This window comes from Lycorma delicatula, chromosome 4 (genome assembly GCF_047948215.1).
Source record: "Lycorma delicatula isolate Av1 chromosome 4, ASM4794821v1, whole genome shotgun sequence".
Lineage (NCBI taxonomy): Eukaryota > Metazoa > Arthropoda > Insecta > Hemiptera > Fulgoridae > Lycorma > Lycorma delicatula.
In genome coordinates, this window is record NC_134458.1 from 58175531 (window position 1) to 58201857 (window position 26327).

The following is a 26327-nucleotide window of genomic DNA, read 5'->3' on the forward strand; positions in this document are numbered from 1 at the left end:
ACATTTTTATGAAAAACCACTTCAGATATCATGAAAAGAAATATAGTCTGTGGAAGTGGGCATGATGATAATTTCATCAAATAATTTTTTAAGAGAATCGAGTGAGTACGAACAAGATAGTATCCAAAAAAAATACAGTACACATACTGCCTTCATTCAGAAAGTTGCTGTGCTGTATGCTACAGAATTATGTAGTACATTCTGTTCTTTCGGTGTTAGGTTGGTTGTTCTCTGGGTTCAATGGGCGTTGCTCAGTAATAAACCAAGATGTCAGTTGTTGAGTTGTGATTGAATGTGCTTTGTTACATATTGTTTCGTTTAACAGAATCAATAATTGTGAGAAATGTAATGGTTTTTTCAGTACAGAACATATTTTTCATGTTGAACACATCTTTTGTGAAGGTGACAGTATACTGATTTAGTTTCCAAAAAGTTTCCAAATACTCCTGTTCCTCACCGCAATGCAGTTCAAACTCTTATCAAAACATTTTGGGCAACAGAGTCTACTGAAGATGCTAATCAAAGTGGAAGACCACCTAAACTAAATGAAGAAGCTGCTTGATATTTCAGGTGCTATCGCCAAAAGTCCATCAAAGTCAATACTTAAGTTGGCACAACAGCAACATATCGAACTTGCTATTGCATATAAAGCTGAGCTGAAACTTTTCCCCTACAAAGTAATGTGTATTCAAGAACTGAAATCTACACATCATGCCAAAAGACTAATTATTGTCAATGTTTTAAACATTTTACTGACCAAAATTCCATAGGTATCCTCGACATTATGTTTTTTCAGATGAAACGTGGTTTCACATGGGAGGGTATATTAGTTCACAAAATTCATGACTGTGGTCGACAACTAACCCCCATAAATTACACGAACAATCTTTACATAAAATGAAAATGGAAGCCTGGGTCAGTGTGACTGGATGTGCATTGCAGATCCAGTCTTTTTTGAAAATACAGTTAATAATGATCGTTATTATGCTGTTTTAACGAACTTCATTAGTCAGTTAGCAAAAGCGAAAATCAATCACGGCTGGTTCCAACAAGGGGGCCCCACAACGCACAGAGCTAAAAAGTCAATGATTTTTTTAAAAATATCTAGTGAACGAATCATTTCAAGGGGTTTGTGGCTTGCACAATTGCTCGATCTGACTCCCCCAGATTACTTTCTATGGAGGGGAGCAAAATAAGCAGTGAATCACAACAGACCACACCTTTAACAAACCTGACCACCTTTGAACTGAAAATGATCCAGTACATCAGCTGGTTAAAGTGTTTGAAAACAAAATGAAACATGTGCAGTGTTGTATTGATGTTGGAGATCATTTTTAACACCTTTTATAACCTATTCCAGTTATTGTAATACCCATTTCTATAAAATAATGAAATAAGAAAACAAAGTAATAATTAAGAAAGTTTCATCATTACACTTCCATAATTTGTGCACAGCAACTTTCCAACGCACTGTAGTTTACCATGCAAAAGGCATATTAATACCATGTGTTAAGGTATTTGGTATCCCCCTATGCATTACAGACAGTTACCCATTTAAGTGAAAACAGCCAAAACATGCAGCATAAAAGCATTATTTTAAAAGCACAGTTTAGTCATAATAAATTAATCACCAAATAACAAACATTTAAAGAATGTGAGCTATATTAAAAAAAACTGATAAACCACATCATACTTACTAAAACTGTACATACATATATTAACAAAGTGGAATTTAAACATAATTTAGATTTTGTTAGAATAATATCAGGCTTCTAAAATACTGTTAAGTGTATGAGACATGCAATTACAACACCAAGGAAGAAAAAGGATTTAAACAACAATTATAAAAATTACATGTACATAGATTCCATGACCATCAGATGCAACAAACTGAAGAAATCATATATAAAATTAAGCTTCAATTTTATTATTTTCAAAATCCATAAGAATCCATTTTTATAAATCAATAATCTCATTTTCTATTGGACACAAACAGTCGAATTCATGAACAAAAAAAAAATTATAATCCATCTTCATCAATCAATTAGTTTACAATAACAAGGTAGGCAGAAGAAAAAGAAAACAACAGTAGTGCAATATAGAAATGACTCAAGCCTTTACAAAATAATACAAAAATTCACCTCAAAAATTAGTACTGTTCCATAAGTAGTAGCATATCACAACAAACAATCGGTCTCAATAAAGACAAAACACAAGGGACATAATATAGTAAACTTGGTTCATCTAAACATTAATAATTCGAATTTCTTATCTCTTTTTGAATTTCAAACAAATTTTAAAAATTATCTTGATTTAAAATTTTTAACTGTTGACTTATTTATTCATTTGTCTAAAGACAAAAAAAAGAAAAAGTTTATTACAGTCTGGTTATTGAAAGGAGGACTAGAGTTTTGCTGTTATAATTTTATAACTAAATGTTATAAAAAATATATGAAATACATATATATGAGGGTAAGCCAATTATTATCCACGATTTAGTTATATTTTTGTTTATGTTGGTAGTACTGTCGTGTTGTGTAGATGATGCATGCGTGGTTTAATTGTTGTTATGTCTGTGCAGGTTTGATGCTGCTAGGTTAGTTCCATTATTGCTGCCCTGCCGTTAACCATGGCTGCTCCGCTTTCTGTTTGCACCAAAAACGAGCAATGTTCAGCGATACGTTTTTTGTGGTCGGATGGTGTATCAGGGGGCCGAAATTCATCGAAGACTTTCGGTACAGTATGGGACTTGGGTTTCATAGTCTGTGCAAGATGGGTCCCAAAACAACTCACACAGTCGCATAAACAAATGCACTTGGACATCTGCCAAAAACATTTGGATTGCTATGGTAACGAACGGGACACCTTCTTAGACAGAATCATCACTGGTGATGAAACATGGATCCATCATTAAGAGCCAGAGAGTATGGAAAGGAAACATCTAAATTCGCCCGGCAAAAAAAAGGTTCAAGACCCAACCATCCGCAGGAAAACTGATGCTTACAGTTTTTTGGGACTCACAAGGCCCAATAATAGAACATTATGAGGAAAGGGGCATGACAATAAACAGTGCGTGTTATAGTGAGATGCTTGCTGCCAAGCTGAAGCCTGCAATTCGAAGCAAACGCCGAGGACTGCTGTCAAAAGGTATTGTGTTGTTGCACAACAATGCCCGTCACATACTGCTGCCCACACTGCTGAAACGCTCCAAAACTCAACTTTGAAGTACTTGCTCATCCTCCATATAGTCCTGATCTTGCCTCTTCTGACTACCACTTGTTTGGTCCACTCAAAGAGGCATTAAGGGCCGTCAATTTACCTCGGACGAAACAGTAAAAGAAACCGTGCATTCCTGGCTCACAGCTCAACCGAAAACCTTCTTTTATGAGGGCATCAGGAAGCTTGTGCAACAATGGACCAAGTGCATTGAAATGCAAGGGGACTATGTTGAAAAATGATGTACAATAAGTTTCCAATTTGTATTGCAATAAAATTTATAAATACATTGCGGATAATAATTGACTTACCCTCGTATCACTAAATTAAACTGTTTCAGATTACTTGTTAAGAGCTCATTAAAGAAGAAATATGTTGTTTACATTTTCAGACAAACACAAGGAAATATGGTTTTTACAGGTGCAGAGTTTTGGATAACGTCTACAAAACAGTTATGTAAAATATACAGCGGCATGTTAAAACAAGTTTTTATTTTATCTTTCCTCTAATAATATGAATTATATATTAAAATAATATATGTTTTACACAATTACATTCAAAAATAATGAATATTTTGATATTCATTATTAACTTAATATTAAAATAGAAAGGAATTAATATTTTATATGCATTGCAATAAAATCATACAAAAAAATATGTTCACTAGAAAAAAAAAAGAACTTATTATTTATACTGAGAAGTGACTACATTTTGTACTCTAGTAGACTATGTTGTCATAATGAATTGAGTAGTAAGTGAAAATTTTGTTTTTTTTACTAATCCCATTCTTTCTTTTCAACATAACCTCAATTAATAAATGGTGACATGTTTTTATTTCTGATAAAAAACCATTTTAATACTGTTATAAAAAAAATCATCTCAATAGGGTAACACAATTTAAAAAAAAGAAAAAAAAAGGCGTAATACTGCCAAAATATTACTGAAATAATCTGAAACTTGAAGATAAAAGACAAAAAAATCCATATTTCAATATATTAGGGAGTGTTAACTACATATTTTACAGAATTATTGGATTGAAGTTAGGTAGTTCAGAAATTGATTAAAAAACTGGTTCTCCAGTTGTTTTCTGAAAATGTAAGACATATTTCTTAGAATTTAAACAGGTTCTTAATAAAATAATGTAAAACAGTATGCACTTTACATACTGTTTTTCTTTAACACTTAGTTACATAATTATAATACTCAAATTCAGTGTCTGCTTTTAATAAAGGAGAAAAAATTAAAAATCAGTCACATCATAATTAGAGGTAAAATGACTTTTTTTGCAAGTGAATATTTTCAACTACGTTTTAATGTATTCCTGACACATCTTTTGATGAGCTTCTTAAGTCATTATTCAATATAATATAAATAGGAATATTTTATTACTGATTTTGATCACTGGATCAAAACAAACCCGTATTACACATATTAAAATTTAATTCCATATATTTAAAATATTTTGCTATTGCAGCATTCAATAATTAAATCAGAATCACTTTACTAATGTTTTTAAAGATTTCTAATGATGTCTTAAGCACAAATATCTTAAGTCAAATTCAGCTCTTTCAATAAAAGAAATAAAATTCAATAAACTTTGCGATTTAAATTTACTGAGAATAGTGTAACATGACCGATATGATTCGAGTAAGCAGAAATCGCTGCAGTCATAAGGACAATGAGAATAATAATTATTATAAATGTAATAATGATAAATGACTTTATCTAAAATAATTATTACTTCCATTATGCAAAAACGTTTTCCACTCACATGAAGAGATTTTTAACAGATCGCAGATTTTTTGTGACTTTGTTACTATCCTTTTATTTTTTGAAACTTGAAGATTAATTTTGTCATTATTTTCAGTTTTATTCATTCGTTTTTTCCGTTTATTTATTTGTTGCCTTTGCTTTTTCTTCAGTTCTGCAAATAAAACTAGTACTACTATAGAAAAGATTAACACTGCAAACATTCACAAAATTTACATAAATACATGCAAAATATTTTACTTACCTGCCTCTCTTACCTGTTAAGTGTTGAATTAAAAAAATCCTTTATCCATTTCATAAAAAAAATTCAGACAAAACACATCTAATTACATTATAATTCTAGAGTAACTGTAAACACCACCATCCATCACCACCAACATTCTTTACCATGCAACACAGATAAAAAATACAAAAAAAAAACATTCACAAACTGCATAACATTATTTTATAAATTATAGACCCCTGACCCTACATTAACTTCAGTTATGTTTATTTGAACATCCCTCTTCTCATAATGTCATCATACTACTTTATGGCACATGTCTTGGTGGATTTCTTTCAAAGAACCATGACATCAAATGCATTGATCATAACAAAATACTATAATTATTTAATACTATATTTTTAATAGAAAATATTAAACTTTCAAAAAACAAAAAAAATGTATTCATGTTCTAAATAAACAGGAATGTGCTTCAGATTTCACACAGCTATTATACAACTTTCCCACAGACCAAAAAGCTTCATAACACCAGAAAGATCTATAAAAACAGTTCCATAATTATAAAAATAACCATTTTTTTAATTATATAAAATAAAAAATAAATGTAAATATTAACTTACACAAATGTCACATTTTTACTTCTATTTTAAAAATTTTTATGATTTCATTTATTAAAAATAGGGATTTTTCTAAGAAAATTCCTTTTTTTAAGTGAAATATCTTAGTCTTCAATTAACTTTAAAGAACATTTTTTCTCACCTTTTTGTTGAGAAATTTAAACATGAATTTTTTCAGAATTTAATGAATTGAAATAAGAAATTGAAAATAATAATCTCTTACAAGAAATCACGTTAAAATAATGAAATAATCAATTCTTAAATTAATTTGAATTGGGAACAGAGTACAAACTTTTGAAATACATACTGCAGAGGTACTTTTGAAATACATCTGCCGCAGTCATCAAAACAAAAATTATTTTCAGTTACGTCTTGTGTAGTAAAAATCTAATATTATTTTAATAATAGTATAAAGCAATAATAACTACTACATTATTTAATTAACCAAACTGCCATTGAAGTTTATTTCCAATTGAGGGTAATCTTTGGCTTCTAATTGTGATATGATGGCAATCTTTTGTAAAGCATCAGGGAAAACAACAAAAAAATTGGCCTTTTTAAAAAATATTCATCGTGTATAATGAAAAATCATGTATACTTTTTAATCTTTACATAGAACTAGCAGTTAATGATGTTAAAGAATAATTTAGATCCGGAGTAACAGCAAGAGGTGAAAAGATAAAGATGCTACAATTTGCTGAATATAGTAATTCTAGCTGAGAGTAAAAAAGATTTAGAAGAAACAATGAACGGCATGGATGAAGTTCTACACAAGAAAATAAACAAGAACAAAACAAAAGTAATGAAATGTAGTAGAAATAACAAAAATGGATCACTCAATGTAAAAATAGGAAGAGAAAAGATTATGGAGGTAGAAGAATTTTGTTATTTGGGAAGTAGAATTACTAAAGATGGACGAAGCAGGAGCGATATAAAATGCCGAATAGCACAGGTGAAACGAGCCTTCAGTCAGAAATATAATTTGTTTACATCAAAAATTAATTTAAACGTCAGGAAAATATTTTTAAAAGTATATGTTTGGAGTGTAGCTTTATATGGAGGTGAAACTTGGATGATCGGAGTACCTGAGAAGAAAAGATTAGGAGCTTTTGAAATGTGGTGCTACAGGAGAATGTTAAAAATCATACGGGTGGATAAAGTGACAAATGAAGAGGTGTTGCGGCAAATTGATGAAGGAAGCATTTGGCAAAATATAGTTAAAAGAAGAGACATACTTATAGGTCACATATTAAGGCATCCTGGAATAGTCACTTTAATATTGGATGGACAGGTAGAAGGAAAAAATTGTGCGGGCAGGCAACATTTGGAATATGTAAAACAAATTGTTAGTGATGTAGGATGTAGGGGGTATACCGAAATGAAACGACTAGCACTAGATAAGGAATCTTGGAGAGCTGCATCAAACCAGTCAAATGACTGAAGACAAAAAAAAAAAATAACGAAAAGGGGGGAGGTATGTGTCACACAAATCTCTCCAAACAACTATATAAACATTACCAATTCATAGATAATCTCATACCCTAAAAAAAAAAAAATTTCTGAACGATCCCAAAGATACTTTAAAAAATGTATCTTTTTAAAAATGAGAGCAACTTCTCAAATTTATTAGTTTTTATTTCAAGAAGCCTTTGTGAATTTATCTGTTACTTTAATTTTAATTATGAGAATTTGGTAGTTAAAAAATCAATATAACTTAACAATGAAATTTACATATTAAATTGAAAGGGCAGCTAGCTATCATCCAAAAGATGCAAAGATTGCACACTGTACCCAAAAATTCATAAATTTTGTGTTTTAATGAAAATCTAACAGATATGAATTCTATACTATTTTCAAAAAATGCTACAAAATGCTGTACTCTTTGATAAAAAAAAACCATTACACACCATGCAATGAGAAAGAGATTCTGTAAAAAAAAAATTAATATTAATAAAAAGATTAAGAAGGAAAAAGAAAAAAGAAAAAATGCTACAAAATGCTGTACTCTTTGATAAAAAAAAAACCATTACACACCATGCAATGAGAAAGAGATTCTGTAAAAAAAAAATTAATATCAATAAAAAGATTAAGAAGGAAAAAGAAAAAATGGTAAATTCACAATATGAATAATGATGCAATATGGTCACAAATTCACAATTATTTGATCATAATACAGCATCAAAATACAGAATGATTCAGAAGTTCAGAAGGGGTTTACAACTTTGTAAACATGTATGCATTTATTATGATTTTACAAATCTATCTGAAGCATCATTTTTTTGTAAAACAATCAAGCTTGTTCAATTGGTACCACATTATCATTTTCTTCATCTCAAGACCTGGCATTATGCAATCAAAATGGTTATTTTAAAGGTAGAGACTTTTTTTTGGTTTCATGAAACAACACCAGTCATTTTTATGCTAGATTTAGTATCAATTATCCCAATAGGCCTACAAATTACTCTTGGCACCAGAACTTAATTGAGACCATCTGTTCTATTCGGCATGAAATATGTTTACAATCGTGGTAAAGTTAGTGTCAGACGACTGTTCTTTTTTGTCAAAAAGATCATAATTTTTATGGAATGTTTGGATGTGCTTGAAAATTTTATTCTTCAACAGTTACATGAATATAAATAAACATAAGGGACACTTTCACTTTCACCAACATGACAGTGTACACCACACTACTGAACAGACGTCAGAGATCTTCTCATTGTTAACTATCTCCCTTATCAATGGAATGGTTTTTTTAAGACCAATTTCATGGCTGACTTACTCACCACATAAAAGCCATACAATACTTTTTATTGGATTTCATTAAAACTCAATTCTGCTTACCCGCCAATCTAACTGAACTTAAAAGTTGAATACCAGCACAGCTGCAAAAGTGACACTACATATAATTAAGCTAATAAAGTTTGGCGGGAAATCAATTTCAAGTGGGATGTACGCTGTTATAACCAATGGCAGTTACATCAAACCAAATGCTTATTTTTCATAAAACATGATTTGTTCAATTACAAAATGATATCTCAACTGATATTGTAAGTATCTTAATAAAATTTTATCCAATTTTGAAGATTGAGAAGTTCTTTTTAAATTGCTGTGTGCTACTTCAAAATAATAAAAATCAAAGTAAAAAAGGAGATGAACCGCAAAATTTAAAAAAATTCCATAGTTAGAATAAATTTGAGTGCTGCATAATTAACATAAATGTTTTGAATGCATTAACTGATCACAGTAATAACAACATAATAAAAACCATATCATATAATGTTAGCTCAAAAAAAACTTGTACATGATGTCTGCAAATTTTAGATGATTTTTGCATTTATCTTTGGTATACTCTACAAACATTAAGACCTGGAAACACTAAACATCAGAAAAACGCAATGCTTATCAGTGAAAAATAAATAATTCTGAATCTTTGCTGTAAAACATATTATGTGGTCATACAATGAGTATAGGTTCATTTCCTGTTTAAAATAAACAAAGAGGTTTAAATCAGGAGTAAATAATGTGATGGAAAGCTAAATTCTTGTTTTTCTCAGTATAATGATTACCTTATAACAAGCCCTTTAATTTACTAAAAATAAGTGATTATCAGGTCTATAAATAATATACTTATTGTTCTCTAAAATGGCCTTTCAGCAACGCTACATTTTAATAGTAAAGCTCATTCACACCTTCTGTGCAACTTAATGCTTCCATATTACAATACATTGGGATTTAAGATTTTAAATATGCCCATTTTCTTATTTCCCCTACCAACTTGTCTTACAACATTTATCTCAACAATGGTGTAGAAGATTTCTGCCTTCTATTAAATCCAGTATATTAAGAAACTTTTTCTATTAACCAATATAAAATTTATCCTGATGTAATTCAGAAGAAGTCTCAAGAATATAATACCTTTTCACACTAAATTCATCCAAAAAAAACCTTGGTAATGTAAAAATAATTCTTATAAAACATAGTGCACACTTTTCAAAGTCAAAATTTACTGAATTCTGAATCAAATTTTTTTCTACATAGAAAATTTTATTGAAAAAATCCTGAAAAGTAAAATCCTAATTACTTACAGTACAGTAATCCTACTTACTTACTGCAATATAAAGATTAATTTAATAACAAATATACTCATGCTAAGTAGCCCAAACACTAGTCCCATGCCACAAAAAGAAAAAAAATTCACTGACCATCAACTGTGATAATTTTGTAGCATCAATTTCAATAAAACTACTTACCATAAATCAACATATTTGTACTTGGTAAATATAGACACTTATTAAATATACTTATCACTTATTAAATATAGACATTAAGCAACCAGCCAATAAAAATAATATCTAACATAAAGCACGTAGTATTAAAAAACAAATACTTAAATTTATTTACAAGGAAGACAATAACCTTACTACTTCACTTTACATCTTTAATTTTTACTTACGCAACAATCTTTTGTAGTTCTCTTCATGCTTGCTTAGATAATAATATTGTACACAATCACAGACACTCTTCTTGTCCAAATATGATGCAATAACACCAAAATTTTTAGGATGTTGTAAAAACTTTTCCTTGAAGATATCCGTTTCATTTTTTGACCAGACATTTGTATTCTGACGGTCCGTATATTCCGTGGCGAAATCTTCAATCCGCCCGTTATTATTAATGTATGAGATTTTTCGTTGGTTTGAATCTAATAACATTGGCGGAATCACAGCATACGAGTGCATTTTCTTATCTTCCATCTAAAACAAAGAAGCCCATTAAATAACAGATAAACTAAAATAAATTCACAATTAGTAACAAGTAAATTTATATTATTAAAAACTAAATTAATATTAGTAACGAGTAAATACTTACCAACAAAAACAAAGTTTACAAAGAAGCAAGCATATCATTCTGGTATTCAACTGGTTTCGATCATTCATGAATATAAATATTATAAAATATATGATTTGTAAAAATCATTTGAAATTAGAAAATCTCTAGAGTGTATGAAATAATTGTTTTACTATCATTTTAAACTTTCTTACATCGTCTCAACATTAACAACATTAAGTCTCACTATCTTAACAGTATTCAAGATTTTCATAAGGAAAGAGTAAACAGGTATATATTAATAAATACATATTCTGAGATGAGTAATAGGGAAAATGATGGAGAAAAAAAGATGAAAAATAATATGAAAAATTATTATAATGTTAATTTGTTCGCTCCATAATAAGGTAGAGTGGAGTTAACATATCTTTACTGCCCCTCAAAATTTGTTTTTGTTTTCAAAGAAAACAACTTACACTACAACTCAATACTACGATAAAGAACTGATGGTATCATGTCCTCACATATTACACAGTATATTCAATAAAATAATAAATTACCGAAACTATTGATTTAACATTTTACAAGAACTAATAAATAAAACAGTCCTGGTTTAGTGTACGATAATTATTTTTTGTGGATCAGAAAAGTACACAAAATAAAAAAAGTCAATAAATAGGAATGGTTGGAACCTGTACACAAGGATAATCTCCAATGACAGAATAAATTAGGATATCGTTATGTGTTAGCAGCTATATCCTGAGAGAATAAAATAAGCAATGCCGATTCAGTAAGAGGTAGCTATAATAAGATTTAAGTATACAGCAGCTATGTGAGTTCCATGGCAGAATTTGTTTATTAAAATCACTCTTATAGATGATGTGACAGCTTAGAAGGCCTGGTAGGAGGCCAGATCAAAACTGAATTGAGCAATGAATTACGCCGTGTCATAACAGTACTCAGCATCATCATGCATAATGATGAACAAAGGAGAAGGAAACTGTACTGTCAAGTTAAACCTGAAGAGGGACCAAGACTAGAAAAAATTAAGGAAAAACGAAATCACTGTTCATAGCTAATGATTAAAAAATGAATAGAAAAATATGTACCTCCTGCTCCTGTAGCCCATCCATGATTTCTTCAAGATCAGCCTCACTTTTTATTCTTGCTCCTACTCTGTTAAACCGTTCTCTATCTTCTCTCTGCTTCCGAAGCTCTGGAAAAACTTTTTCAAAGAACTCTCGATTTTTTGCTTCTTTGGCTTTCCATTTTTGTGAGTTCTCAACCTAAACCAAAGAGATATCAAATTAATAAAACGTTAAGATAAGTTTTAAACAAATTATAATAGATGACACATTATAATACCGTAATAAATTAGAAAGATTAGTTTTTCTGTTAGATCAAAATTTTAAGTAGATTTATTCTTAAATCTCCCTGCAAGAACCAAGCTGAATAAAACATCTATTTTCCAAATCAAGATTACACCGATCTGCATAAGGAACAATTTTAAATATATTTTCTTAAAACTTAATCCATTACTTGTAAAAAATCTATGATCTAAATGAAATTAACTTCAGAAATTTTAAGTTACAATAAATACTGATAAAAATAATAATCGCTTGTATTTAAAATTCAGTCTTACCTATAAACAACACTCACTTGTACTTGTATTAGAAAAAGAAATTGGTATTGTATATTAACATGGTCCATGCTCTGTAAATATTATCCCTGTTGAAGCATAAATAATCATCTATGCAAATCGGTTTATTACACATGGTTTTTGTTGTGTTTCCTGGATGCTAACCATGAGACATTAGTGTACTGCAAAACCATCAAGTCGTAAAGGTTTACTTACTAAGGACCCACAACTAAACCTAACCTTTGTCTTCCTACAGATTATTACCTGACAACTAATTTTTATTACCATCAATCATTTTAACATTGTAGCACTACAACCCACTAGAGCAGCAATTAATCTAACTTCAAATAAACTCAAGAATTAAACATAATCAAGTACATACTGCACAGCTAATTAACTGTTGGTAATTAACAAAAATGCAGTGTTTGCAGGAAAATCAAAAAACACAAATAAATACAATTAATAATAATTACAAAAACCACTCACTATATTCCACTGTACATTTTATGTTAGAATTAATAATAAATCTATTTAATCAGATGGATTTAGATGTGTAAGGACTGACATAAACAATAAAAGTGGGTAGAGAAAGAAAAGCATATACAAGCAGTTTCAAAATTTGTATAAATAATAACTAGTGTAAGTGCAGTAATTAAAAAGGGTGCTTGCATGGCTTGATATATATACATACAGACTGATTATTTGTCAGGTAATATTTTGATATCATTAAACCTCAAGTACAAGTTTACACTCTATGCTATTCTTTTATCAACATCGGAGCAGAAAAATTAACAGAAACTGTTAAGCAATAAAGTACCATATAATTGAAACAGACGAGGAAAATACTACAAATTAACAAGAAATGGAAAGAAACAGCCTCCATAATTTTGAATAGAAGGTAAGATATATAAAAGTCTTTCGATTATTTATATATATATATATATTGTGCGCACGCATGCACACACGCACATACAAATACAGTGTTAATAAAGCAAGGGAACCCATAAATAACTTTTCAATCTTTAAAAATTAAGAAATGAAATTTAGCATATTATATTAGGTAACCCCTATTGCGAAAGGCCTCAAAAATGTTAAATGGAAATGAGCAAATGAACCAATTCATTAGCCACGAATTGTTTTGCCACAAATCCAGATGTTTTTTTTTCAGATTGCGTCATGCAAACAGCATTGAACTTGTAGGTAATACTCCTTATTGATCATTTGACCTTATGGCAAGAAATCATGATGCACTATATCGTTAAAATCGAAGAACACAGTGAGCATAACCTTCACATTCAACCGTACCTGTCGAGCTTTTTTCAGTCTTGGTGATCCAGAATGCCTCCACTGAGACGACTGAGCCTTAAGTTTCGACATCATGTCCATAAACCCATGTTTCATCATCTGTTATGACACATTTGAGTAGTTCAGCATCGTTGTTGACTTCATTTAGCAACTCCTGAGCAACCATTCACCGCTGTTTTTGTTCGAAATTCAACAATTTTGTAACAAATTTTCCTGTTGTATGTTTCAATCACTGATTGTAACAATACACCTATTATCTATTATCCTTTTGACAGCTGACAAGACTAAACATCCAGTATGGCTAAAAATTTACAAATACTTTTCAGAAATGTTTACCAATACAACAATGAAAAAATCCCGAGAATCAGACTAATACAACACGCAAAATTTCAAAATTCTCGTTACTTATTGATCACACTTTATATTTTATCCACTAAAATTTTTTGGCATCTTAAAATATAATACAACTTTAACTTACTTTTTCTACTTTTCTAAGCCACTGTTGCACAAGACGAGAATAAGTCTCAGTCATATATTTTTCTCTTGTTTCTCTCTCAGCATGTTTCTTTCTCAGATGTTCTAACAATTTCAATTTGAAAGTATTGTGTCTGAAAAATTTTAAGAAATTATTAAATTGTAATTTTATTAATGAAAGTATATTCAATTCAGTTAAAACTTCAGATTTTGATTTTTATTTAAAAATGTATAATATAATTATAAAGATTTTGCTATTTTAACAAAAAAGTTTCCAATAAACACATAATATACATCTTAAAAGGTAACGGCTGTAGACATTAGAAAATTTTTAGATGAAGAAATTTCACATTGAATTTCAATATAGATATAATTAACTGTTTCAACAAATGAAAGCTGTATAAATACAAAAACAAAATACCAAACCTAAATGAACACAAAAAATAATGAACGAGAAAAAAATAAACAGTAAGCCACAAGTAACCGGTTTTAAAACTTTAACCAAACAAAGGATTTATTTGAAAATCAATAATATTCTTACATACACTCATAGCTCATGTATTCTATTCCAATTACAAGTGGAATATGATGACGAATTTCCTCCAAGGTTCTCTGCTGGCATATCATCATTCTTTCCCTGAAATTTTCCATCACTTTCAAACATATTCCAACAATAGCTGGAACAAGATCAGAATAAGAATGGAACAGAGATAACCTTGAATGATAGTTTTAAGAAGTTATTACAAAATATTTCATTCTATATGACTGATTCATTTCTTTCTTATCAGAAAAATGAAACCTAGGTATAAAACTGGGTAAAAAATGAAACTAGGTAAAAATGAAACCTCCTAGGTATAGAGTAAATGTAACATAGAATGATATACAGAATATTCAGTTTTTACCATGCAGGTTAAAGGTTAAAAGTAGTAAATCTCCTTCTAAAAAACTTAATGTTTTCATATCTAAAAGCTGTGTTTTATACCCAAAACCTACACACTTTGCTTTTACAAAGGGTGACAAAAATATTTAAACATATATTTTTTAGGTTGATGCCAAATGTCTGCACCATTTACAGACTTTTCTTAAATACTGTTTCTTAAACAGCGAAAAGCACAAATCACGAATTGATTTTAAATTACAGGCAAAAGTAATTTTTTGAAAATAGATATTTATATGCGCTGAAATCATAGTAGTAACAATAAGTGAAAAATAACATTATCGTACTGCAAATATCTGTTTTTGAGAATTAAAATAAAAAATAGTTGTAGTAGAATAAAATAGCCAAAACAACAATGACAACATAATTTAATCTACTAATACCGATTACAACATGGCAATCATGTTATAGCTCAAAGCTTGTGGTATGGATTATGAAAATGCAAACTGTTTAGCATATGAAAAATGCCACAGTTGACTGGATTCGAACCCAGGATCTCCAAATGAAAAACCGAGATGCTACTACCACGAAGATTTTCAGAGTGTAGTAAATAATTTAAATGTATAGGTTATTTATCAGATCTGTTTGTAAAACATTAGTGGTTGAAATTAACTTAATTTATCTGTAAAAAGTAAAGGAACTTCGTAACAGCAAAAATTATGAAGTTATTTATAACCAATAAACTATAAGGCAAGGAAATAACTCCAATCGGTGAGGTTGGCGAAGTGAAGAAGGGGCGTGACCTTCAACTGACGACTATTTTCAAAAGTATCATTATATGACAATAACACATTTTATTACAGTATAAATAATTTAAAATTAATAATTTTCTACACATTCTATTACAGTAACTAAAAACAACAAAATATTTTCAAACGGTAATAATTGAAATCAGACGGTACACTTAAAGAAACTTACGTTTGATGGTTCCAGTCCGACCGGCATAGTTTCATAGTCAACTTTCTTTCTAAGCGAAATAAATGTATGTGTTGTGAGCATGTGTAAACAACTTTAAAAAATGCAATTAACAAAAAAAAGTGTTTTTTTCTTTTAAAACGAAACAAAAACAGAAATATAACCTTGCAGCAAATCAGCGGAAAGTTTTAAATTCACAAATATAAAAAATTATTCAAATCTTAACTTCTACGATAACTCTTGATGCCAATAGACTTCACAAAAATGTACAGAATTACCTGTAAAAAAACTCTCAACTGTTTTTATTAAAACAATGTATTCAGAGTAATTATAATAGAAATACAGAAAATAGCTACTTTACTGCACGGAAAAAGGAAAAGTCAATGTATTTATTCCACAACTTCCAGTATAAGAATGACATATAACAAGAATGAATGATATAACAATAATAGCTGAGGATTTAGCTTAATATCAGCAGTCACACTGATTTAAAGGTGTACATAATTTAAGAATATTTTAAAGTAAGTCTAGAACTGAAGTTTTAAGTTTCATATAATTTTGTATATAATATATGGAGAATCTCTTTTAATTAATTGGTCAGATAGCTAATTTAAAAAAATAGTTTTTATATAAAATTCAAATATAAAAAAATCAACTATTGTACTCATTTTTATTTTATTTTTTTTACTTTTTTATAATTACTTTTTCATAGTTGTTCAAAGAAATAGATGTTTTATTTTTAACAGATAAACAATCGGGTTTATCTAAATCCAGTACTGAAGGTCTCTGCCGAGCTTTCTCATACTAAGGTGAATATGTAGTGCTTATAATTATTTTAACAGAGCGAGAGTTCGAGAATTTGTGTTCAAATTCTACCATTCTGAAAATAACAAAACTATACTAAAATAAGAATTGACAAGACCGAGCAGGTAAGACAGGACACAAGTGTTTTTGTACCACACCTGTGTAAAAATCGAATAATCTACACTGTCTATATAACCGTTACATAGCATACGAAATCATTTCTTTTTATTTGATGTTTCTTTCTAATAATAGCTAAATACTTATTTAATATCCTATTTTGTCTTTCGATCCCCAGAAAAAGAATTATTACAAAGGCACTGTTTTAGCAAGCATTTTTGTGAATTATTAATGATCTCAATTTGTCACAAACAAAATTCTACAAATTCTGATACAATAATTCTACAATGTCACAACATAAATATTAGACCACGAATTACAGTATTAATAACTGAATTAAAGCTATATGAATTTAATAGTATTTTTATTTGATCCAATTAAGTTTTCTTTTGTTACTTTAGGCCTAGAACTCGATCTCTGAATATATTTTTAACACACCAGGATTTAAACTAAAAAATTTTTTCATGACATTACAGCTTAAATACAAGAAAATATTTCATTAACCTAGTTAATTATAAAATTCAACAGAATAATTAAAACTAAATTTGTATGAATTAAAATTCAATCTTGCGACTGAAAACTTATATAATCAATATCAATCAAGGTCTAATCATTAATATCAACGGGGAAGATTGGTTTTTCAAACCCTAAACAAAGTTTTCCTCTTCAACTTCACCCTTTGTATACCTCTCAATTACAAAATTAAATAAATTTTTATGTCTAGTCTTGTTAAACTATAGTTTTATAAAGGCAATATTCTACTCTATTCACTAATTTCAAATTTTGATATGTTTTTGTCTGAGGTTTTATTTACAGCTTTCAACTAATTTAAACTCAATCAACAGTATTATAAAACAATATTACGTCACATTTAAAAACAAATATTACGCAGAAACTGATGAACTTCCTAATTTCAGCACTTAGCAGAAACTTTCTTTAACATATAGCATAAACACACATATGATCACAAAATAACATACTAGCACAGATACACTAATACACTACCTTGTACCAAGAGGGTAAAAAACAATGTGAAAAGCTACTACCATATATGTATAAATATAAAAATTTACTAACACAATAATCAAATAAAATTTTCTTAGCCTCAGCATCACAAAAAGAAACTGACAAAGCGACTTTCAATATATGATCGTAAATTCAATAAAAAAACCTGATATTAAGTTCTAGTTATTGTAATAAGGATGCTGAGGAAATAGAAGTTATAATGAAACTGGATATGGTGAAAAATCTGTATTACATTAGAGTAATGTTTATGGTATCTATCATTAATGAATGAAATTAATTAAAGATAATTTGGGCCATTCAGCCACCATAATGGTAAGCGATATAACATCCAAAGTGAAGTTATAGTGTTTCTGCCTTTCATCCAGAAGGTTCTCGATTCAAATCCCTATCAGGTTTGGCATTTTTCACACACTACAAAAACTTACCTCTCATTAGTGGCAACTGGATATTGGACTGTAGCTACCAGAAGTTAAACATATTAAATAACAAAAATATTCCAGTAATAAACATGGATGACAAGTGAAGGAAAACGGAACATCGACTGACCAGTGCTTTTGCTGTTGGAATGTATAGGTTTGTAATTAAAAATAAGCAATCTTTTCAAAAATAGAAGACGTATCAATTTTAGAAATTAATAATTAATTTTTGTGTCTCTATGGTACATTCTGGCAGTAATATGTATATGTGTTCCTAATTTTATACGCATAAAATTAGAAAATCATTAAAAATCATGAATAGTACTTTAGTTTACTGTGATTGTAACTCATGTATTATTTATAATATATTAATGCTAGAATAATTATTTCATCTGATTTAAAGTAAAGTACAAAATAGCTAAATGGGAAAAAAAATCTTCTTTTTATTTATTAGCAGACACTAAAAGTATTTATTTTTTACTTTCAAAATCTTTTAGAGATTGACGTAATAATAGTAAATGAAATAGAAGAATAATATGAATGAATAAGAAGAAATTAAAAATACCATAAAATTTCTCATAATTAGGAAGAATTTATTTAACTCCTACATAAGGTAACTTCTTCACAGCCTTAAATTCAGTGTCAATTGTAAAGTTACTGTTACGTTTCACTGCATATTTAGGGGATGAAGTGACTACAGATCCCATGGACTAGACACAGAAAAAAATTGAAACAAAAATGTTAATATATAATTAGAAGATAGGATTTTCTATAAATAAAAGAACCCGGCTATTGAACATATAAAGTAAAAACTTTTTTTTTATAATCCTTTTGATTTCTTTTCATTATTGCAGTCATTTACGGTGGGAAAAAATTAGGTTTTTGCTGAAGGTCAGCTCCTATATGAAATTGACCTTTATGAGTGCGAGCAATACTTTTCAAAATGAATGCCATTTTTACTTCTTGTCTTACAATTATAAACATCTTTGTTTATAAGGTTTTAGGGAAAGTAAGATTAAATGCAAGCTAATTTCACAACTGACTGTACTTAGGATGAAGTGACTAGTAATATGCCCATTTATTATTATAAAAAAATTCCATATCTTATCATATATGAGACAATAATCACAAGATTTAGTTACTTATTAGTCAGTCAGGACTCGCTTCATTCATCCAACTGTCTACCCAGAAGGCTGAGCCCCCTGGACTCAACACATTAGTAACCTAATGTTTGTGAGAATTTATAAGAATATGTAAGTATTTATAAGAATATAAAATATGTATTTTACAGATATTCATTAAAGAAAAAAAGATTAGGACCTTTACTTAATTATATTTTTGTTGCCATAGTGACAGAAATATAATGAAGTAAAAGGATTAATACATTTACATATTATATATATATATATATATATATATATATATATATATACATACATGCATCATTTGTATCAAGAAGCATGGTGTTTCTATACTTATTTGTTTTTATAAAATTTCAAAAAAACATGTCTACAATAGTTTTTTTTAACAAAATATAAAAAAATAATAAGTATAATAAATGTTAATGTAAACAACATACTGTTTATAGTACACAATAAAATTTATTATACTGTAGTTAGTTCAATTTTTCCAGTAGATGGTAGCGCTTTAATCACAATAAAAATGTGAGCATATATAACAAACCAATGCACTACACTTTTTTATTGGAGAGATGCAATTTATTTCAGCAGTATTTCTGAAACTGCTTAATTACTAATCCCAAATAACCCAAAATGTATTATAACTATTCCTAACGTACCATACATACGTATCAGTTTAATGAAACAATTATAGGACTGATACCAAAGGAAAAAATTACTTCATAAAAATTAACTATTGAATGAGAAATATTAAAAAGTACAGACTATACTACAAAAGTGATAAATAATAGTAAATCAAATGATTAGACATTTTTGACAGCTACCAGTCCACCAAGTAACTAGTGACAGCAGTCTGTTGATGTCTGTTTTCCATGATACTATTGAACAATTAGATTTCTTAATACAAAAGGTCTTAATACTTTTATATTCTGTACTTTTTTTCAGAGAAATATAATGTGAATCAGATAAAATGTATATGCCTACAGCAATGAGTGAAAGCTGCTAATTACAGCAGCAGCAATTTGTTAAACAGGTGAACATAAAATATTGAGAAAGCTAGCTATAAATGATCAGTACTGTTGTCACAAGAATTTCAAGCATATGACTGAAAATATAAGTACAGAATTCTCATTGTAAAATGGGCTATCAATGACTGTACAAGATGGCTCTCACAAAATCCCAAATGATCAACACAGAAGTAAAAAAACTGTGTCATTTGCAACTTTCTAATTACCTTAAAAGAGTGGAGGACAGACGAGATAATTTTTTCTTACTACAGTAATAAAACTTTTCATAGATCCTGAGTCAAGTTCTTAACAATTTGTGGAAAATGACGTGCTGAAGTAGCCTAAATCCCAGGTGGTGGATTTTCATCCCAAATGTATAAAAAAGTATTGTTCCACAATACTAAAAAAAAATAATCAAGACTAGAAAACTTATGTATGCACATTTGTTGAACCAGATAATTTGATCTGCTTTTATTTTTTAGATGACCAATCAACCCTTGATGTAACACTATAGTTATATTTAACATCTCATACTCGTGCTAGATTTAAGGAGATAAATTACATTTGTATAGATTATGAGAGCTAGGAAATAGGGATTATTAATGGTAAGTTACTAATACGAGTAACATGTATTAGAAGATTGTGAAACACTGTTTTACTGCAACTGCTGCTCTATTACGGTAAACAGCAATTGAAGATTACATTCTTATGAAATAATAGAAAAACAGCTAATTTATTTTTAAACACAATATTAAATTATAGGCACTCCCACTAAATTGAAACATTATACAGCAACCCATCTATCTAATGGGAAAATATTCAATATCATATAACTTGACAGATTTATTAAACAACAAATGAAGTAAGGGTAAATGCCAACAACTGAGGTTGTTGGCATTTACCCTTACTTCATATATTTTTCTTTTCTAATCACTATTCCCTGAGATGCTTCAACTATTGTGGAACCATACAATCGCAAAGGATTTAATTTGTTATCACAGTCCAGACTATTAAGGCAAATGTTATTTTATTTTAATGAGGAAGAGAATAATTGTACAGGTTGAAAATGGGAAAGCAGAAATGTTTTAGCAATTTCAAATCTTATTTTAATTGTATACTTCTGACAATAATGATAAATTACTAATAAATGTTTAAAATAAGTACAACGATCATTATTTTTTTGTTCAAATCTACAAAATATTGATTGAAAACATTAAGCGGCATCAAAATATACATATCCTACTTCATAAATCATTTTATGTTGGATTCATGTTAAAGAACTGACAACATTATTACCTGCAATACTAATTTACAATAAATATAATAAAGAAGATTGTAAATATTTCTTACTTCCTTTTATTGTCATGGTAAACAGCAGTATCTGATGGCTGATTGTACAATGGCTAAAAAAAGAAAAAAAAGATAAATTATATTACATAAAAAGTGGTAAAGCAAAGCTAGTATTATGTAAGCATAATACAATAAGTAAATAAATTAATATGAATTGAACAAAGTCGGATAAAATTACTGTAAATTATTTACATAAAATAATTCAACATATCACATTATCATTCATGTTATTGATAAAATAAACAAATGGTCATTTATTTCACTATATATAATGAAATATGACTTTGTTTAGTTATTTAACTTGAATAACATTTATAAAAAGCAATTTCTGTTATAAAGATGATAATAGAGGTAATCAAAAAACATAGTCATATAAAAATATCTATTTAAGTTGACTTTAATTACCAGTTCGACTTTCGGCCCCAGCTTTTCAAGAAGTGCATGTGCTTTCTGAGCCTTTTTCTGGAATTAAAAAAACATTAATTACACATTGATTAAGAGTAAATACATCAGCATGATATAATTACAGTATCAAACACTAATACCTTAAAATTTTTATGTCTAGAATTAATACTGTCATTAGATAATTAATCAGATGATCTCGTCCATCACTAATACCGGTTGGGCTCCTCAACTGATATTTGTCTTCCTTTTTTTATAGGCTATATAAAAGACAATGACTTTTTTTTAATTGATATTATTTTAATGATTAATATATATTTTTTTACAGGTATCACATTTAAAGGACAATATATTTTAACCCCAGTGATTAATTTCTATTATAAAAGTGGTGATAGGAATTCAGTAACTACTTCTAGCAGCTTTGATTAGTGATTAAATGATACCCATTAAACTATTTAAGCAATAATTCTAACAAATAGCTTAAATAACTGATCATCTATGAGATGATCAGTTCAATAAAATCTATAAAACAATTTATAAAATTTAATGACTTTGAAAATCCATAAATAGACAACACTGTATTTAAACTACATTACAGAGTGACCACAGCTATTTTATTATTATCATGTTACTAAATAACAGCTTCTAACCTTATAGGAAATCCAATTGAATGCTACTTAAGTGACAAAACAATACAAACCAAAATAATCAATACGTATTGCCTAATGTCAAATACATCCACACTAGATCATCTGAACAGTAACACCATTACACGACCCAATATCAATAAATATGATGACACATTAAGGTACCAGTGGGTTCCATTCACATTATGTTTTAAAACCATTCTTTTCCATATACTGCATTGGTTATGGAAAAATTGGGAAAATTAAGCTACTGATGCAGAGAATGAGAAATTTAATAATTGAAACAAAAGAGATCCATGAAAAAGAGATATCTAAGATTGCCACATATTATGTAGAATCATTCCATACGCATAACATATATGCCACTGTAAACTATTTGTGCGAAGTTCTGAACTTTTTCATTGGAATACTTAACATGTAGCTAGTAAATTTACTTTTTGGAGGCGCATTTCTCAGTTTTGGTTATGAAATTGTAAAGTCAGGAGGAAGCAAAGATTCAAAAATGGACCTGATGGTAAGATTATTTCAAAGTATAACAAAATGTAACTCTCATAAATACGGTTTGTAAGGTGGTATTGAAAATATTATGCATTGTGTATAATGACAGATAACAATTTATATGAAAAAATTTATGTTATATTATGGTTCTGGTTTATATTTCTTGGAAATATGTCATGTTTAGCATTAATACGAAGCACTGTAGTGATTTTCTCACAGAAAAATGAAAAAAAAGATGACTACACAAATTCTGGTCAAAAAAATTCATAATTCACACATATGCAATCCTTAAGTAATAACAGTCCTAAGTAGAAAAATGCATATCGGTGACCATCTGTTAAATCTAATCGCAAAAAACATGGATGCATTGTTGTTTCTAGATTTATTTAATGACATAACATATCCGCTTCACATTGACTACAGAGATGATAACAATGCTGATATTAAAAACCACATGCAATCAGAAGAGCCTTAACACCCATGTACGAAAAAATGTTGTTCCTTTCAAGAAACTAGAGTTTAGATTTCAGTAATAGTTTCTCCAGAAAGAAAAGCATTATCCTGTAATTAAATAAACAACCTTATTATATCTTTTACAATCATATATTCTGAAATCATCAATTTGCTGAAACAAAGTTAAACAAACTAATTTATTAACAATAAATTACTGAACAGAAATTTATTGTTACTCATTTAGTGACCACTCTTCTTTTTTTTAAATACTCTATATGTAAATATTACAAATTGTTATATATCTACTTATTTAGGTGTATTTCATACATTTTTTACTTATTACTTCATTTACCAATAGTTCACTATTTTGAAACTACAAAATATAATTTATATTCAAAATTTACAATTTTAACTTGCACTTTAAACAACAATCACTAATGTAGCACTTACAGTTTGATGATTGAATAAACTAGTTTGATATTACGAGAGCTTTTGCTATATTTTGGTCTTCAAATCAGCTTTATTTGGATTTCTAGATTAACAATTTATTAATATGAATAAATAAATAACAATAATGTCAAACGCCAAGACAAGAGTTTTACTTCACCATCAAATCACAACAATAACCATTTCTTTTTTTCATATTTTATGTTATTTATCATTGTTTTAATAGACAGTTGGCCACTAGAAATTCACAACAAAATTGAGGTTTATAAAATTATTCAGCTTTACTTTTGTACAGACTCTTTATTTAAGATTTTTTTTAATTATTGTAATTTACAGTTTATCATTAAATATACAAATATTTTTGGTTTTTTTTAATTATTTATTTACTCATCATAAAAGGGAAATTCTAATAATTTTTATTTTATGTGAGAATAAAATTTAGAGCTGGAATTATTAATCAGAGCTAACTGGGACACATCTGCATTCAGTTATCAATTTGTTCCAATAATCAAACCTCAACAACAAAATACGCACTGCCAATATTTTAGCGTAAAGTTTTCAAGTTTTGTTTGTAAGGTTAACACATAAGCATGATTAGCTGAATTAAACAAGAATTTTAACTGCATAATACTTTACACATGTAACACACTCTTTGTAGTGTTAAGTTAATAATATAAAGTTATGTTTAAATTAAATTATATAACATTCTATATTATTCTGTATATAGGTATAAGACCATATTTTTTACAGCAACATGTAAATTTAAACAAACATTGATGAAAAAAAGTATTCTTACTTTAAAGAGAGAACCACTAAGACAGTATATTTATAATGACTACTCATTAAATTTAAAAGCTTTAATGCCATGAAAATGTGTCACTAAAACGAACATAATAAAATATTTTATTTTAAATACTAGAATCTTGGTAAAATAATTACAACCATATCCAGTCTACAAGTCTTTCCTATCTGTGTTAGTATATAAAAAAAAAATATATATATATATATATATATATATATATATATATATATATATATTTATATACTAAATAATAGGTAGGAAAAACATACATCATATATATATATATACATTATGGACATGTTTAATCTTGAATTTTTTTATACATCAACGTTTCTTAGTATTCTGTTTGTAATACAATTAAACTATTTTATTTAAGATCAAGATAAAGTTTCATAAGAAGGTAAAACAATGTCTGTGTAAGTTTACTTGTTTTTAATCCTTCATTATAATGAACGTGTCTTTTTACATAATACTTTCACTATATTCTTTCCTATATAACAAATATCTGATTAATAGTTATCAGTTAAACAAACCGTTAATCAGTAAGATAAAAATACTAGAGTCATTCACCTGAAATAAAGTGAGCGATAAAAAGATTTTCTACTTGATTTGCACTACAATAGCACAATTAGTTTTAAAATATCAATCAATTTAATTAAATCTGATTACCCAATTTAAATAACATGAAAATACTGGAGTCATTCACCTGAAGTAGATTAAGCAATAAAAGGATTTTCTACTCAAATTGCACTACAATAGCATGATTAGTTTTAAGATATCAACTGATTTAATTTAATCTGCAAGAACATTTTTCAGTCTAAAACAGAAAATTACACATATTATGTATGTGAAGTTTATTTTAATTTTTTTTTTTTTGTAGTCATCAGTCAGTCGATTGGTTTGATATTATTCTCCTCATTCCTTTCTGTTTTAGTTTTTTAACCTCAAAATATATACCAACTTCCTACACCCCCAATTAACTCTTTTAATATATTCCAATCTTTACCTTCCAGTATAGTTTTACTTTCTACACATTCCTTCACTATCACGTTAATTGAACCTACATGTCTTAATGTATGGCCCATAAATCTAATATGCTCTAAGAAGAATCTGCCACAAATTTCTCTCCTCTCCAATTTGTATTATGACCTCTTCATTTTGAATTTAAGTGACTTCCCTAATTTTCATCATCTTTATGCAACACCACGTTTAAAAGGCCTATATTCTTTTCTTTTCTTTTTTTTTCCCATGTTGAATATATTTATTTCAATATTACTTGAAGTTTTAAAAAATGTA

General features: G+C 28.5%; 1 protein-coding gene and 1 pseudogene across 3 annotated transcripts in view; one reads left to right on the top strand and one right to left on the bottom strand.

Moving 5' to 3' along the window:
* The window catches only part of Smr (nuclear receptor corepressor smrter), a 336086-nt gene that overhangs the window by 124697 nt on the left and 185062 nt on the right, over positions 1 to 26327 (bottom strand). For all 3 annotated transcript variants that reach the window (XM_075363021.1, XM_075363020.1, XM_075363022.1), the window contains 5 exons: positions 22188 to 22244; positions 21783 to 21835; positions 14076 to 14205; positions 11763 to 11939; positions 10280 to 10580 (listed from right to left, as the gene is read on the bottom strand). In XM_075363021.1, coding sequence (XP_075219136.1) covers positions 10280 to 10580; positions 11763 to 11939; positions 14076 to 14205; positions 21783 to 21835; positions 22188 to 22244 — 718 coding nt within the window. The remainder of the gene's footprint in view (positions 1 to 10279; positions 10581 to 11762; positions 11940 to 14075; positions 14206 to 21782; positions 21836 to 22187; positions 22245 to 26327) is intronic.
* Positions 22688 to 23599, top strand: LOC142323087 (innexin inx3-like; annotated as a pseudogene).